This window comes from Lonchura striata, chromosome Z (genome assembly GCF_046129695.1).
Source record: "Lonchura striata isolate bLonStr1 chromosome Z, bLonStr1.mat, whole genome shotgun sequence".
In the NCBI taxonomy this organism is placed as follows: Eukaryota; Metazoa; Chordata; class Aves; order Passeriformes; family Estrildidae; genus Lonchura; species Lonchura striata.
In genome coordinates, this window is record NC_134642.1 from 69,790,365 (window position 1) to 69,808,059 (window position 17,695).

Consider the following 17,695-nt stretch of genomic DNA (forward strand, 5'->3'; position numbering starts at 1 on the left):
CACCAAGGCCTCTTAGAATGCCTCCACTAATTTTCCTACAAATTTTCTGTTAAGAATATTTAGTAACAGAGACTAAGAGACCATGTGAAATATTTTTTCTCCATTCTGGATTGTGATGTCCTGCTGTAGGAAGCCATATACTGGTTTCCATGGGACCATCACTGCAAGCACACAAACTAGTTGTGATTGTAACAGGATGAAACCATTCTATCGCATTTTCTTCTTTGGGTCTATACCAGGGGTATTTCAGAATGCATTCCAGGAGAATTATGTTTGGTTATTTGTGATTGTGACCATCATGTTGACAAAACTTACCCCACTACTTTCCTGGCTGTGGCAACTAGAAACTGTAAAGTTACAAAAACAGTTTTTCTCACAAAGTAAGTTTTGCAGACTGTCCAATTGACTTCAAATAATTCTTCATTAATACAATGTCAGAACTATGTTCAGGGATTTTGAGTCATACTCAGATATTAATAACTACTTGTTGTATGGGTGACATGCCTAAAAGAGAAAACGTCCTATCTCTGTGTAATTCAATATTTAAAATTCTCTTCCTTGTCTCCTGTGAAGCATGTTTATCATGTGAACAAGACATTTATATGCCTGTTTAGGTTCTATCATCATTTAATAATAAAAAAAATATTCTATTTGTGATGAGGGAAGTAATGTTCTCCTTTGTTGAGAAATCAGTTTCTAAAATCAGCAGGAGGGAAGACTTACTATGATCAGATCTGGAACAATCATTGTATATATGCAACTGTGAAATAAACAATAAAGCATGACTTAAGCTCACTCCGGGAGGTTGCCTTCACACACTGAATGTGTGTGTAAGGCACAGACCAAAGCAGAAAATTCTGTTCTGTTGTAGTTCAGAATCTGCATGGTAAAACAATATTTATATTTTGCGCTATAGTGAACAACATTCTGCCACAATGCCTTTCCACAGCATGCTAAAGCAAAGGCAGAAAGAGTCATCATATGATGAGTGTGGTCAGTATATCTGCTGCCAGCCTTTGGTCTTGGATTGACTTATACTGCTTCTTCAGTTTTGTTAGATAAAGATAAATAAGCCTGAAGGCAGGTTGATTTGTTGATGATGATATGCATGGGGAGAAATCTAGAAGCAGTCTGCCAGTTTTATTCCTTGCCCCTCTCTTTGCTGCATCATCAGTTCTTGAAGGTCTGCTAGGGCACTAAGACAAAGGTGTGTATATAGTCTTATGAAACTCGGTATCTTCAGTGTGCTTGGACATGATGAAACAATGAAACTGGGAGTTCCCTCCAAAGCAGATTAGTGCATGAGATATAAATTAATTTGGGCTTTTTAATTGCAAACTCTGTATGAACAGCTAGTAGATTCTGCCTGATTAAACATGATGGATGGAAAAAACACTAAAAACATTTCAGTGCACTTTGCTGGATATGAGGTATAACAGATCTTAGAGAACAGAGTGAGTATCTGGATGTTAATGCCTTTGCAGCCCACCCATGGAAACAATAGAAACAAACCCATTCCTCTTTGGTAAGTGTTTGTATTAAGCAAAATATCCTCCTTTGCGACTGATTGCTTTTTGGTACACTTGGACTTTGTAAACTATGCAAGGTGATGAATGAATTAGTGCAGTCATACTTTGACAAGTATACATTTAACTTACTTAGGACATGAAAAGCAGGAGATGTGATGCACTGTTCCTAATGAGCGTCCAAGAACTGAGCTGTCTGCACTGCTGTTGAGGTGACAGCACTGGAAATAAAGGACTAACAAAAAAGAAGCTTAAAAGATGGACAAGCAAGATAGCACTGGTCTTAAGGTAAGTCTGTAGAAATAAAATTGATAAGGAGGAAACATCTCAGTAGTTCTGGTTTCTAGAGAAAACAGGAGAGTGCATGAGAGTGACGTGGACTTTGAACTGCTAAAGTGGCTGTTATAAAACATGCCACATGTGTTTTCATGGAACAATTCATGAGGAATTTGGTGTAGGAATTCGCAGCATAAATTGGCTTATATGGCTTTTCACAGATTTTTAGGTCTTTTTACTAGGTAAGGAATGACAAGACCTAATTTAGGGAAGACTGAGAATTTCTTATACCTGAAAAACTCTTCACAACTTAGAAAAAATTGGCAGAAACTTGGAATTAAGAAAATGCTTGGAATCAGTGGAATATGTACATGTAGCTGTGATGCAGAAAGTACAATGTACCTGCATGTGCTGGGATACTTGCTTCAAGTTCTTTATGGAGCTCAGATTCATATGTGGGCATGATAACAGTTACTGATACATCCTATTAAAAGATTTATTTTCTTAATTTATAAACATTGATGATACTAACAAATTGAGCCAAAAGCTTTTATGCTGACTCAGGATGGCTTGATTGAGAGAATTTAATTGACAGTAACATAATACTTTAAAAAGAAGGTGTAGCTAGCTAAAGAATTAACATGATGTTCAACACCTGCTAAAACGTCTAGAAGTCCATCCTTTTATTAGAAGCTGTAATACTTTGTTAAGGCCTACAATGTGGGAAATGCAATATAAAAGTCTAAAGACAAAATAGAAGAAATGCAAGAAGCATAAAACCATGTTTGGCAGGGGACTGGAAACAGTTTTATTATTGTCTCTGTCTTTGAAATAATAGTTTATATGAAACTCCTGCCATGTTTGACAGCCAGTATTTCAAAAGGTCTTGAGGCATGCCCAAGGACTAGGCAGGCTCTGTTTTTTGGGCTGCTACTGACAGCTCTGTGTATGAGCTATCTTCTCCCTGGTGCTCACAGAGGCCCTGCTCAGGCACCTGCAGTGCAACAGCACGGTCTGAAGACAAGCCTCTCCTGTAGGGAGGAGGATGAGGGAGAGCTGAACACAACAGAGAAAGATAAGACTTGGCTGAGCAGGAAAATTATAAATTGAGACTAGAAAATGGAAGAAACATCTACAAAGTGCAAGTGGATAGGAAATAAAGGTAACATCCAGAATCAGATGGACATTGTATCAGTCAATACAATGGCCAGAAACGGATAAAATAAAAGAAACAGTAGTCAAGAAGTGAATGAGAGAGCAGAGCTGAGAAACCAAAGAACTGGAGCCTGGGATTTATTATAGGAAGAGGGTAAGTTTGAGATAAGAGGAGATGGAGATTGAAAGGTAAGGTCTAAGAAACAAGTTGAAGAAAACAAAGACTGGAAACTAATTCGGGATAAAGAAGAATGCTGTATGCCTATTTTATTAGTTTACACTACGTACAACCATGTATAATTATTGCAGGGAGTTTGTTTTGATATCCTTGGTCCTTGGAACATTCTAAGCCTTCAGTCCTGCAGGGGACAGTAGTAACTGCTGGGGGGCTGTTGAGGTTTGTGTTTTAAATTTTGTCAGTATGGAAAAAGTGATACAGAAAGTATGTGAAGATAACTAAGAAGATCAAGAACATAAGTGTTCAAAAATTTGGGTTTATATCCAAATTTCATCACGTCATGAAAATTGTAATTAATACAATGGTAACAGATTGTTTTCTTATTCACTGATTGTTTTCATTGTCATGAGCTGTAATAATGCTACTATTCCCTTTTTACCTTATTGCCTTCAATAATGTCTTGTCTACCTGTGATTCAAGTCTTCATAATTCATAATTGAAGAGAATTGCTAGTTTCCTCTTGGACCTTCTAACTTTATCGTAACTTATACTATGAATTTACTTTTACAGCCCCTTGAAAATTGACTGAGGCATTAGGAGGGAGACTAAGATGCAGGCAAACCAGAGTCAAAAAGCATATGCTGAGTTCGGGGTGCCTGTGATCCGATCTCCCGATGCGATTTGGCAGGGTGGAAGAAGGGCACCGCTGGGCTCGGTAGGGGAAACGTGCGAGCGGCGATCGATCTCCTCGGCCCGGCCGTCGGGTCTCCCCGGGCGGACGGCAGCCAGGACGGAGAGCGTGCTCGCCCTGCCTGCACAGGGAACCAGGGCTGGGGCAGGCAGCGCCTGGCTCCCGCAGGAGCCAGAAGGGCTAAAGGCCGGCGCCCCGCCCGGGCCGCGCTGCCGCCGCGGGGCGAGGGTCGCGGGCCGGGCCATGGCGGCGCGGCGGGAGCTGCTGCCGCGGGGCTCCGCGTGGCGCGGCTGGGGGCGCGGCTGGGACCGCGCCGACCCGCAGGTGAGGGCGGCGGGGCCGGCGCTGACCCCGCTGCTCCCCAGCACGGGCAGTGCCGTGTCCCTCCGTGTCCCCCGTGTCCCCCCGTGTCCCCCGTGTCCCTCCGTGTCCCCCCGTGTCCCTCCGTGTCCCCCATGTCCCTCCGTGTCCCCCCGTGTCCCTCCGTGTCCCCCCGTGTCCCCCGTGTTCCCTCCGTGTGCCGCCGTGTCCCTCCGTGTCCCTCCGTGTCCCTCCGTGTCCCCCGTGTCCCCCGTGTCCCCCCGTGTCCCCCGTGTCCCTCCGTGTCCCCCGTGTTCCCTTCGTGTCCCTCCGTGTCCCCCGTGTTCCCTTCGTGTCCCTCCGTGTCCCCCCGTGTCCCTCCGTGTTCCCCCGTGTCCCTCCGTGTCCCGCCGTGTCCCTCCGTGTCCCCCCGTGTCCCTCCGTGTGCCTCCGTGTCCCGCCGTGTCCCTCCGTGTCCCTCCGTGTCCCCCCGTGTCCCTCCGTGTCCCGCCGTGTCCCCCCGTGTCCCTCCGTGTCCCGCCGTGTCCCCCAGTGTCCCTCCGTGTCCCCCGTGTCCCTCCGTGTGCCCCGTGTCCCTCCGTGTGCCGCCGTATCCCCCCGTGTCCCCCGTGTCCCTCCGTGTCCCCCGTGTTCCCTCCGTGTCCCTCCGTGTCCCTCCGTGTGCCCCGTGTCCCCCCGTGTCCCCCGTGTCCCTCCGTGTCCCTCCGTGTCCCGCCGTGTCCCCCCGTGTCCCGCCGTGTCCCCCCGTGTCCCGCCGTGTCCCCCAGTGTCCCCCCGTGTCCCTCCGTGTCCCTCCGTGTTCCCCCGTGTCCCCCCGTGTGCCGCCGTGTCCCCCGTGTCCCCCGTGTCCCTCCGTGTTCCCCCGTGTCCCCCCGTGTCCCCCCGTGTCCCCCGTGTCCCGCTGTATCCTCCGTGTCCCCCGTGTCCCGCCGTGTCCCCCGTGTCCCCCGTGTCCCCCCGTGTCCCTCCGTGTCCCCCCGTGTCCCGCCGTGTCCCGCCGTGTCCCCCGTGTCCCCCGTGTCCCCCCGTGTCCCGCCGTGTCCCGCCGTGTCCCCCGTGTCCCCCGTGTCCCCCCGTGTCCCTCCGTGTGCCTCCGTGTCCCTCCGTGTCCCCCGTGTCCCTCGTGTCCCCCGTGTCCCTCCGTGTCCCCCCGTGTCCCCCGTGTCCCGCCGTGTCCCCCGTGTCCCGCCGTGTCCCCCGTGTCCCCCCGTGTCCCCCCGTGTCCCTCCGTGTGCCTCCGTGTCCCTCCGTGTCCCGCCGTGTCCCTCCGTGTCCCTCCGTGTCCCCCCGTGTCCCTCCGTGTGCCTCCGTGTCCCCCCGTGTCCCGCCGTGTCCCTCCGTGTCCCGCCGTGTCCCCCCGTGTCCCGCCGTGTCCCCCAGTGTCCCCCCGTGTCCCTCCGTGTCCCTCCGTGTTCCCCCGTGTCCCCCCGTGTGCCGCCGTGTCCCCCGTGTCCCCCGTGTCCCTCCGTGTTCCCCCGTGTCCCCCCGTGTCCCCCCGTGTCCCCCGTGTCCCGCTGTATCCTCCGTGTCCCCCGTGTCCCGCCGTGTCCCCCGTGTCCCCCGTGTCCCCCCGTGTCCCTCCGTGTCCCCCCGTGTCCCTCCGTGTCCCTCCGTGTCCCGCCGTGTCCCGCCGTGTCCCCCGTGTCCCCCGTGTCCCCCCGTGTCCCGCCGTGTCCCGCCGTGTCCCCCGTGTCCCCCGTGTCCCCCCGTGTCCCTCCGTGTGCCTCCGTGTCCCTCCGTGTCCCCCGTGTCCCTCGTGTCCCCCGTGTCCCTCCGTGTCCCCCCGTGTCCCCCGTGTCCCGCCGTGTCCCCCGTGTCCCGCCGTGTCCCCCGTGTCCCCCCGTGTCCCCCCGTGTCCCTCCGTGTGCCTCCGTGTCCCTCCGTGTCCCGCCGTGTCCCCCCGTGTCCCTCCGTGTCCCTCCGTGTCCCCCGTGTCCCCCCGTGTCCCCCCGTGTCCCTCCGTGTTCTCTCCGTGTTCCCGCCGTGTCCCCCCGTGTCCCTCCGTGTCCCGCCGTGTCCCCCGTGTCCCCCCGTGTCCCCCGTGTCCCCCCGTGTCCCCCCGTGTCCCTCCGTGTGCCTCCGTGTCCCTCCGTGTCCCCCGTGTCCCTCGTGTCCCCCGTGTCCCTCCGTGTCCCCCCGTGTCCCCCGTGTCCCCCTGTGTCCCCCGTGTCCGTCCGTGTCCCCCGTGTCCCCCTGTGTCCCCCGTGTCCCCCGTGTCCCGCCGTGTCCCTCCGTGTCCCCCCGTGTCCCCCTGTGTCCCCCGTGTCCCGCCGTGTCCCCCGTGTCCCCCTGTGTCCCCCGTGTCCCCCGTGTCCCGCCGTGTCCCTCCGTGTCCCTCCGTGTCCCCCGTGTCCCGCCGTGTCCCGCCGTGTCCCCCCGTGTCCCCCGTGTCCCTCCGTGTCCCGCCGTGTGCCTCCGTGTCCCTCCATGTCCCGCCGTGTCCCCCCGTGTCCCCCGTGTCCCCCGTGTCCCGCCGTGTCCCCCGTGTCCCTCCGTGTCCCGCCGTGTGCCTCCGTGTCCCTCCGTGTCCCCCCGTGTCCCCCGTGTTCCCTTCGTGTCCCCCCGTGTCCCTCCGTGTTCCCTCCGTGTCCCTCCGTGTCCCTCCGTGTCCCCCCGTGTCCCCCCGTGTCCCTCCGTGTCCCCCGTGTCCCTCCGTGTCCCGCCGTGTCCCGCCGTGTTCCCTCCGTGTCCCTCCGTGTCCGTGTCCCCCGTGTCCCCCGTGTCCCCCGTGTCCCCCGTGTCCCCCGTGTCCCTCCGTGTCCCGCCGTGTCCCCCGTGTCCCCCGTGTCCCGCCGTGTCCCCCCGTGTCCCTCCGTGTCCCGCCGTGTGCCTCCGTGTCCCCCCGTGTTCCCTCCGTGTGCCGCCGTGTCCCTCCGTGTCCCTCCGTGTCCCGCCGTGCCCCCCGTGTCCCCCGTGTCCCCCGTGTCCCGCCGTGTCCCCCCGTGTCCCTCGGTGTCCCGCCGTGTGCCTCCGTGTCCCTCCGTGTCCCGCCGTGTCCCCCGTGTCCCTCCGTGTTCCCCCGTGTCCCCCCGTGTCCCTCCGTGTCCCCCGTGTCCCCCCGTGTCCCTCCGTGTCCCCCCGTGTCCCCCCGTGTCCCTCCGTGTCCCTCCGTGTCCCCCCGTATCCCCCGTGTCCCCCGTGTCCCCCGTGTCCCCCGTGTCCCTCCGTGTCCCCCGTGTCCCCCGTGTCCCCCGTGTCCCCCGTGTCCCCCGTGTCCCCCGTGTCCCCCCGTGTCCCCCGTGTCCCGCCGTGTCCCCCGTGTCCCCCGTGTCCCCCGTGTCCCCCCGTGTCCCCCGTGTCCCCCGTGTCCCCCGTGTCCCGCCGTGTCCCCCGTGTCCCCCGTGTCCCCCGTGTCCCCCGTGTCCCCCCGTGTCCCCCGTGTCCCCCGTGTCCCGCCGTGTCCCTCCGTGTCCCCCGTGTCCCCCGTGTCCCGCCGTGTCCCCCGTGTCCCCCGTGTCCCCCGTGTCCCCCGTGTCCCGCCGAGCAGCGGGGGCTGTGAGCGATGCTGCCCTGCGCTCGCTTGCCGTGAGGAGCTCCGAGCCAGCCGCAGCTGGCATCAGGCTCTGTCCGACAGGGCAGGCGGCTCTGGGGGGAGCAGGTCGGTGTTAGCCGACGGCAAAGAGAAACCTCTGGGCTTCTGGGGCCGGTTCTAGCAGCGATTTGGTCTTCTGGGGCCGGTGCTGTTTAGCGCTCCGTGTATTTCTGCAGACGGGGACATGAGTGGTTTCCTGCAAACGCCGTAGATTTGCTTGTATTGCAGTAGGCAGTTTTGCCGTAGTGCTATTCCAAATAGCCATGAGGTTACGTGCAGCATGTCTAGCTGGAGAAAAGTGCCTCTAGCTTTAGTAAATTTTCGCTTCTTTCTACTATGATGCTGACTGAATGCTTTTGTTTGTGGTTTTGGAGTTTTATTTTTTTTTTTTTATTCCCTGTTTGTTTTTTTGTTTTTTCTTTAAATTTAAAGATAGAACATTTGTGATTCAGATGTTTGGGGTTTAAAAAGAGAGCTCTGCTACTATATGTAACATCACGAACCTGGATGATATTTCACACAGATCATGCTGTAGCAACAATGCTGTAGCAAATTTTCTTCTGAATCATTTTCAGATATACTTGATGATAAAACAAACTTGTATACAGTGGAATATTCTTTATATGTCTCTTTATGAACACCCTTTTCAAAATACACAGTATCTGCTTGTAAGCTGAGAAAAAAATGAGCTAGTGTTTTGAGTTGTGAGCACTTGAATTTAAACCACACGATTCTGCTGCCAAAACACTGGAGTAGCCGATATTTAGAGATTCATGTCTTTTGGACCTGCCAGGGGAATTGTACTGTTACCTATAAGAATCAGTGGATACTGATATGAGCCTAAAATGAATTTAGAGAAATATCATCATAGTTTTCTTTTCTTTCTCTCTGAAGCATGCTCTAAAGTTGTGAAATCAATTTACAGATTTTTGCTAAGTTTATCTTATCCCACAACAACCTTATTTGAACTAGTATCAGGCTTATATAGTAGTATTAAAACCACATTAAGCAAAAAATAGGTTATTCTGTTTGAACCAGTTTCCTTAATTATTTTGTGGCTTGATAAGGAAAAAATGAAGATTTCATGACTTTTACAAGGTCAGGGCGCAGGGACCACCTGCTAGTGAATGTGTTGAACTATGTTGTTTCTAGTAGTAACCAGAATCAGGAAGAAAACATAACAATCATCCAGAACTATACCAGAAAAAAATATTTCTCTTTGAGCTTCAGCATAACTTTTTTTGGTTTTATATTATGGGAACAGGGAGCAAATAATTGTTACTTGTTACTGCTTTCCCCCTCTGCCCCTTTGTGACCCCCCAGTGAAAGGCAAAATGCCATGTAGTATCTTGAAAAGAGCAGAAAGTAGCTGAGTTTGAAATGTCTACAGCTCATAAAGGAAAATATAGTTTCAATAAACATGTCTGTTCAGGCATACATATGATTATGCAGTGCAGACAGTACTCCAGTCTGGGTTGTGAGTAAATGATTTGTGTGCCTCCATTTCAGTTTTCAAAATTGATGCTGGCACCTAAAAGCACATGTCCTCTGGGGCCAGTGAAACCTTGTGTACCTGTTGATCAGCTTTGTGGAGAAGCTCATGGACCTGGAAATGGCCAGTGTCGCTCCTCCATTCACCCCAGGATTTCTTGTTTGCCTCTGCATTAACAACACTGGGAGGTGTCCTGAATAATAGAAAACAGGTTTTAATGGCCGTGAAGCTGAAATTATGCTGGATTCATAGCATTGTCTTTAAAGTGGGATTGCAGTACAGGACACGTCACGGGAAAGCTGCAGCAGTATGAGGGGATGTTGCTGTCCAGGTTGCTGTCAGGACTATGATGAGCATGACTGCTGTTACAAATAAGATGGCACAGACCATGGTGGACTGCTGTAGGCCATCTACAATGTCTGACAGTGTGGTTGGAAGTTAAATTAAACTATTCCAGAGGAAAAATCTATGTGAACTATTATTGCATTACTCTTCATACCTATTTTCCTACATAAATAGCTCCTTCATCCCTCCTTTTTGTGGTTCAGATTATCTTAAGTTTATTTTTTACCTAGTATCACTATGTTAAGTGACAAGGCGGATGTGTACATGTGTGTCCTCCAGGAGGCTGATCTATAGGTATCTCTGCTCTCTCCAGGGAGATGTTAGGTTCAAGCAGGGTAATCCAATTTTTTGAGAATTGCAGCAATGAGTTTGAGACTCCTTGGATTGTACACAGCACAATAAGAACCTGAGGTGGCCACAGCTGAGCAAGATTTGGTCTTTCCTCTCTGTTCCTTTCAGACAGGCTCTATCAAATGCTGTGTAAAACTTCCTTGCTTCTTGTAATATATAAACTTATCACTGTGTAACATACATTTAGGTAAAACCTTGTGATCAACTCCATATGACTTGAACTACCATTTCTTTTGCTTTATGTTCTCCTCTCTAACACTTTCCCTCGTACTTTCGCCTGCCAGCTGAAAGGATAGAGACCCTGGTCAGGGGCCATAGCTGTTTAAGTCTCAAAAAAGGCAGGTAGCATTAAAGCACTTGTCTTCATCCTTTCTGTAGGATTGCCACTCCTTTGCATCTCTGTCACAGTGCAGTTGCTGGTACATGCTTTCTAAGTTGTACAGTACCCTCTGTCCTTCATGTAAGAACAGAATGAGGCATCTGAGGCAAACTGTTTCTGAACTTTGTTGGTATTCTTTTTACCAGGATAGAAGCTGGGTGCTGTCATGATGTACTTTGATAAATGCTAGTCAGAGAAAGTGTTTTAAAACCCATTGGCAATATGACATATTGTTTCAGTTTCTAAATCAGAAGCCCTTTGGTTGATTATAAAATTTTTGCTTCTGTTTTTTTATAATTATTAAGTCTTAGAGAGGAGAGTGGAGGTCAACCCTCTTCAGTGTTATCAGTAATGGAAATGTCTGCAGAGGCATGCCTGCCAGCCTTCAGTGGTTTCAGGTATAGTGGTCTGGAACTTGGTAAGCACATGGCTGCTCTTTGGTGTCAGCCCTTTGATGGAGAAAATTAATGTTTCCACTATGGAAGTGGTTTCCTAGTGAGCTTGTAGTGCTAAAGATTGTACATGGGTGACTAGGACTCGGTTGTATCTCTGAAGGGTTGGCAGCCTGTTGTGACTCTAGTGTCACTTTGGGCTGCATTGTTAAGGTCAGGCTGTGGAAATAAATTTTTTTACCAGCCTGGCAGGGGTAGGGTTATCCCAGGTTTGATCAGTCCTAGTCCTACCAATCCTATAAACCAGTGCATTTGATTACCTTGTATTGGTGCAATTTAACCCCCAAAGAGGCATAGCAGAGCTTCTACTAGTACATCCCAAGTGCTTATGAAATACATCCACCTCTCTGCCTGCTGCTCAGTCAGTGTTTCAGAAAGGCTGTGTGGCAGTGCTGTGCAACCTCAGCCCTCACAATGAGCTTGTCCTGTCCATTCTCCTTACAGCACCCTCCTTGCCCCTGTTCTGGCCCTTCTCTCATCACTTGTGCCACCGCAGCTCATGAGACCATCCCAACAAACATGCAGGCATCCTGGTGAGCAGAGTGCTGCCAGAAGGCTGGGTGGCATTTGGAATTGCCACTTGAGAGAGAAGGGTTGCCATCATGGCCATCATGGTGGAGCAGACAGGAGAGCATGCCTTGGAACATAGCCTGCCTGCTGGGAGCCTGGAGCCACAGCCAGCTTTGTGCCAGGAGGGCAGTGCTGGTGGCTGCTGTGCAGCCAGGCTTGAACTGCAGTCACAGCTGCTCCTTTCTGTCTGCCCGGGGAAACCTAAGCCTTCGGGAGTCACTTTGGCCACTGTTGCAATCCCCAGAGAATAAACAAGGGGATAAACCTAGTGTGGTGGAATATATCCTGGACATGAATGAGGCTGAAGGTGCAGAAAGCCCTGGTGGAGAGCTCAGGGCCGTGTCCATGTGGTCTCTGGAACAAAGGGGCCCAGCAGTCCTCAGTGGCTGCTCCCAGCCCACTCTTCCTCCAGCTAGTTTGTGGGCCTGCAGTGTTTGATGGGTTGATGATGTTACTTAACTGTGAGCTGGCATGGAAAAGGAAAGCTTTTCTTTTTGGAAGGTGGTGTGGAGGGCAGTGCTGAGGGGAGAGATAAGGCAGGCCTAGGTGAGAAATGCAGAAGTGGGACTGACCATGTCTTAAATCTCTTTAGAAATCACTCAAGATGTGTTTCCTCTTTCTTTGGAAAATGTAATTTAAGTTCTGTGACCTGTCTTGTAGTGTGTGCAAGGGCTGCTGTATGCAGCTGTCAAGCCCAAGAAAATTTGTTATTATATGAGACAAGCAATGGAGCAAAAAGAAGAATTCTGATAGAAATGACAGTGAACAGTCTTACATCTCCAGAGGTGAGCTATGTGGATTGCTCGCATCATGGAATCATAGATGCACAGAATAATTTGGGTTGGCAGCGACCTTAAAGATCATCTAGTTTCAAACTACCTGCCACCTTCCTCTGGAGCAGGTTTTTAACAAGGTGTGACTTCCTGGGGCCTTTCATTATTCCTCCATCTGAATTTTGCAACCTGCATTTGCTTTTCACATCAGATACTACAGATATATCTGACCTTTAGAGAGTCACTTCTGTAGTTAACATTATACCCTGTGTTGGGAAAACTGAAAAGAGGCAAAAGAAAGCTCTGATATTGACTATCAGAATTTTTTTCTTTTCCTCCTTCTGGTTTAAACTGGGTAGACCTTTGTGCTCTGTGATTTTGAATCCTTTGATGAAGGAATATATTTGTCACAGCAATGGGTGGTTGACCTCTGTGCTAGGTAGGTAAGACCCAATTTTAAAAAGAGCAAGTTGATTAGCTTTTGATAAGATCAAGTGCTTAACAAGTAAGAAGTAACAAGAATTGCCTTTCTATGACTGGCTTTCAAAGTGGAAATCTGCATGAGGCTTGAAGCATTGTATTGACCCTCTGAATAATAAATTAGAAACATCATTTTCTTCTGGCTTCCTGGATTTTCACTTTAAAATTACTTGCAACAAGATAATTTCATTTGAGATATGTAACTTGCCTTGAATATTTATCATTTTCTGATTATATTGTATTAATTAATAAAATATCACCAAATGCCTGACTTTCTTTGGGACTGACTTCCAAAATATTGTTGGTAATATGGGTAGGAGTGTCCATTAAAAAAATGGTGAAAATTTTGTCTCCAAAAGAGACACAGTAAAATAAGGCATAGTTATATTTAATGATCTATAATAATTTTCAAGTATAGTTTGGATCAGTTTGCCATTTCTTGCTCTATTACTGGCGTCTGCTTTAATTTGCTGAAAGTTTTAGGCATCTCCTATAATTTATTCTAAAATTTGTATTGGTTTTCATAAATTAAAATCTTTAAAATATATATTTCTGTATCTTTACGTATGACTAGCTTCTTCAATAATCCATATCTTATGCTGCTCATTGAACTAGTTTTATAAGAGATGGTATACAGTATTATATAGTATACAGTGCCAAAGTAAACCAAATGTCAGCTTTTAGCAAGGTGGCTGCCATCAGCCATAGGCACAGATTTTTTTTATTATGTGTATGGGCTACAGTTATGAAGAGGTCAGATCCAAATTGTCAGCAATCACAGCTTCTAGAGCAGTGGGTTTTGGAGTGGCCTGCTTTAGGTGGAAGGCTGAATTATGTGTCTTGTCACACAGACTTTTTACATTTCCAACTGGGGAAACCTGTTTTTAAGCATTTTGCAGATACCTCCTGCCAATATAAAAATTCTAGCAATGTTTTTGAAACCTGTTTCAAGGATAAAACTGAAGAATATAAACTGTGGTTTGAGATTTCTTGTGTTTATTTATTTTGAAAAATCCTGGGCTCCTGGCAGCAGTATTAAGGTGAAGTTTTGTGTGTCCTTCCCCACCTAGCCCAGTGCCATAGGCTGTGCAGAGAGACAGGTCTGCTCAGCCTGTCCATCTGCAAACCAGGAGTTCCTCCACCAGCACCTGCTTTCTGAGAGGGGTGTGCTCTTGGACCAGCACTCTCTGATGTGTTTTTCTAAAACATTGCATGTTAAAGGATAGCAGAAAGGCTTACTTTATCAGTTAATAGACTTAAAAAGTGGAAAGTAATAAACTAATTAAAGGTCTAATATTCCAGAATAAGCTAAGATTTCCATCACTTCATTGTTCCCTGTGTCCCAGGAGTCAAGATGGAGCTTTTCTCATAAGGAGGGTTTTGGTTTTAGTATTTCCTACATTTGTTGTCATTTGGTATACTTGTTGGTATTTGTTGTGTTGTGTGGTCTACTCTGGATCAGAAGTATCACGCTGGAAAGCCCAATAAAGTCAAAGGGTTTTTGTTTTTTTGGCTAAACTTGGGTTCAAAATAGTGGAAACAGTTTTATGAGCCTTTGATGCAAGACCCTAATCCAGAAAGTCACTTAAGCATACCTACTTATCTTTTAATCACAGTTGATTAACTGTGAAGGAAAATGCTACAGCACATTGTGAAGATTGGATAAATGTATTTTTGAAAAGCTAACATGCTACTCTTCTTCTGATGAAAAAAACCCTAAAATCTCTCTTCAGAATGACTGATGATAAGAAGTTGTTATCCTTCTCTGACTTAGGTCTGCATTTATCCTGCAAGCACAAATGACTTCTGTTAGCGTGTGTACTGTATTTGTGAGGACCTAAGAATGTGTTTCCAGTGGATGAGTTTGAATTGGTTGCTAGGAAATAATCACAGAAATTCCGCTGTGACCTGAAATTATATACTGTCTTTAAAAGGGGAAAATATAAAACCTTCTCAGTGCTACTGAATTTGTAGTCTGCCTGCAAAGGCAGTTTGAGATTAGCTGATAGTTGTTTTATGATTGTCCAGTGGACAGGTGAACAGTGGAAGCATTCAAATGAAATTATTTGCACAATATTTTTTATTTAGTGATGAAAATTTTTTTGATGCTTATAGTTATGTATTTATAGAATTCAATTGCTTATAGTTGTGTATTTTCACAGATGTGCAGAATCTTGAACACTGGGGCAAAGAAGTAGATAAGACTGGAAGAGCAAAAGCTACCAGTTAGTAACAGATGTACCCATGTGTTGCAGTGATGGAGATCAAAGGAACCATAGCATGTCTGTGTTACAGAGCCAGGTGGTCGTCCTATTATAGGGTAGCCAGAACACAAGGAAATTCTAGCAGACCTGAGAGGCGATTGAAAACCTCTCATGAGTTCATATTTTACTGCATGTGACCATGGAGTTTTGCAATGTTTTTCTGCCCTACGTGGATCCTGAGTGGTATTCTTTGTTTAGCAGTTGTTATACTACTTCGTACCGTAAGCGTGCATAGAGTGGATGCTGAACCACAGAGTTCCTGCTCTGAAAAGCTTGTGTGAGACAGCCTTTTAAGCTGGAAATCTCTTTAATGCTGGCAGTAATTTAACCACTTGGTAATGAAGCCATATAGAGTTTTCAGGGGTAAGGAAGGGTTCAAGATATACCAGCATGCTTAAGCCCTGAGCCCTTGTGAAATAGTCTTGAGTACCAGCTTACAGGAACTGTGGCTGCATTTCAGGTATCTAATGTTACTGCAAATTACTTACTACATGTGAAGTTAATTTTTAAAGGGTTTAAGGTATTTTAGGATGCTGTTTGCTGCTTGCACTACTTATAATAAGGGGAAGTTCTTTCCCTCCTCAAATGTATTTGAATAGAGGTTTGTCACAGACTGTACTATGCTGACATCTCACATACACACCTGAAAATAGTACCTCTTTCCTTCACAGCCACTAAAAGTCAGTTTGGATATTTCATGTGTTTCTGATTATTGGCATCATCAGTAAGGTTCTTTACAGGTACTGTATGCTTGAGTACTGAGGCAATTCTATTAGACACATGACCACCTGTTGCTTTTTTAAAGAGTGTTTGCTTTAATCGAATAATTTTGAGGGTAGAAAAAGGTTGTATAAAAGTTGTATATGACGCATAACTTTTTTTCCCCCTAACATTTTGACAAACCTGTTAAACAATGCAGAAATAGAAATACAGGCACTAGTAGTTAAGATCTTTTAGAAAACCCCAGCTCTTTGGAAGTAACATTCTGTGCTGGTTTCATTAAACAGAGAGTGTATGCAGAGCTGAGTTATGGTACTTGACAGAACTTAAAGTACTGTTTTGGCTAAGGTACTGTGTTTCTCTGTTATCAGTACAAATTTGTTGCAGTTTCAGTAAGCTACTTATAACTTGATTGTTCTGCCTAGTTTCCAACACAACTGTACTTTGCGTAAATGAAGTAACCTGTTATATAAACTGGCTAGTCATTGTGTGATTTCTAATTATCTGCAACTGTCTGGAGCTACAATGTGTCATTAAAAGCAATTGCTGTTGTTTTGTCCAAAAATTAATTGTGTTTCAATAATGAAATTATTCTGCTACACAGATGTGTACCTTCTAATTTTCTTTTGCAGCGAACTGAACAGTGTCCAGAACAGCATGGTGTTTCATTAGGAAATATGTGTGTCTATGCCTTTCCACCCTAAAGTGGGACCAAGTAAAGCCAAGGATACTAAAAGATTGTTGTTTCATATTGACAGTGTAACCTAATTTTCTTGAGTTTGGTACTTGACCAGTGAACAGTGTTTATTGTCTGGTCTTGAAGGAGCTGAATGTTTCCTGCCACTCTTGGTTTGGTAAAACTAATTTCAGAGCAGGGAGAGCGTACATTAACCCCCTGCTTGGCAGTGTTTATTTGTCACAGTGCATCTACAGGCTTTGGCTTCAGCAAGCTTTTGCAGGGATGGTGGTGGAGGGATGTGTGGGCTGAGGCAGAAGAAAGCAGACTCAAAAAATTGAAGCATTAATGTGTTTTTTGGATGCGTGGTGTGAAATCAGTGAGGGGAGCAGCGCAGCAAGGGATCACAGGGCTGCATTGCCCTGTCCCTGGAGGCTGGTGAGCCAAGCTCTGTGTGCCTGCCTAGCCACCCCAGCGGGATGGTGGCACAGTCACTCTCCTTCCTGATAGCACCCCTCTATTTTGAAGGATCTCTGTGCTAGGCTATGTTTTTAGGTTTTGTCTGCTCTCAGTGCTCAACAGCATTTTAAAGAAATGGGTGGTGCGTATGTTTCCTTATATATTATACTCTGATCTCTTTCTTTACTTCTACGAACCTTAATTTTTGAACATTTTGACCTGATAATGTCCCTTTAATACCATATTATGCAAGGATCTCAAACATTAAAGATATTGGAAAAGTGATTTAAAGCAATTTTCTAAAAACTACTCATGTGCCTTAAATTTCCGAGCCAAACTCTTGCCACTCCATTGACTAAATCAGTCTAGAAATCTCCAAAGCCTCTTCTGTAGCAGGGAATAAGCCAAATAATAAGCAGCAATAAGCAGCAAACCTAATCCTCAGACTGGTGAGAAAAGAGAAGCCAAAAGTCCCAAACAAAGGAGTCTGGACTTGCTTAGAGGAAAATCAGGAGGAAAGCTGCAATATAAACTTGGCTTAATGTCTTTGGTATCAGAGCAGAAATTTACCAGTTGGAAGGAGTATGTAGTTGTATTTTGGCTTCCTTTAGGATTTGGTGGTGAAAAGGATATATGTCAATGATGGCTGAGATATATGTACCTCATAGTAGTGACAGGGAATTAATTTGTTGTTGAAATGTAATTAAATTATGACAGTTTCAGAATAATCAGAGTTTTGTGAAAGGAGATGTACATGCTACAGAAGTCTTTTACAAATCTAGGAATCAAGAGCTACACTTGAGAGCTAGAAAAGTCTGCAGTTCAGAAGTCTCCTCTTTCCATTTTTATTTGCCCAGCTGTGATGTCATGGATGACTGTAAAAAAACATGAAGTTTCAAACCCTTTTTCCTAATGATAATCAGTCTAAAAATCTAAGCAAAACCTTAGATTAAGAAATTAATGCTAAGGTTCTGCTGTAAATTGTACATACTAAGTTAAAATTTTACCTATAAAAATTAAGAATAATTACTTAATTAAGTCCCAGAGATTTCAAA

At 47.1% G+C, this 17,695-nt stretch overlaps 1 protein-coding gene across 1 annotated transcript in view; it reads left to right on the top strand.

The window, feature by feature from the left end:
- Positions 1–3,745: 3,745 nt before the first annotated feature.
- TRPM6 (transient receptor potential cation channel subfamily M member 6) overlaps positions 3,746–17,695 on the top strand; it is an 89,318-nt gene continuing 75,368 nt past the window's right edge. Inside the window, exon 1 of the mRNA XM_077790427.1 lies at positions 3,746–4,150. Within this exon, the coding sequence (XP_077646553.1) occupies positions 3,746–4,150 (405 nt within the window). The remainder of the gene's footprint in view (positions 4,151–17,695) is intronic.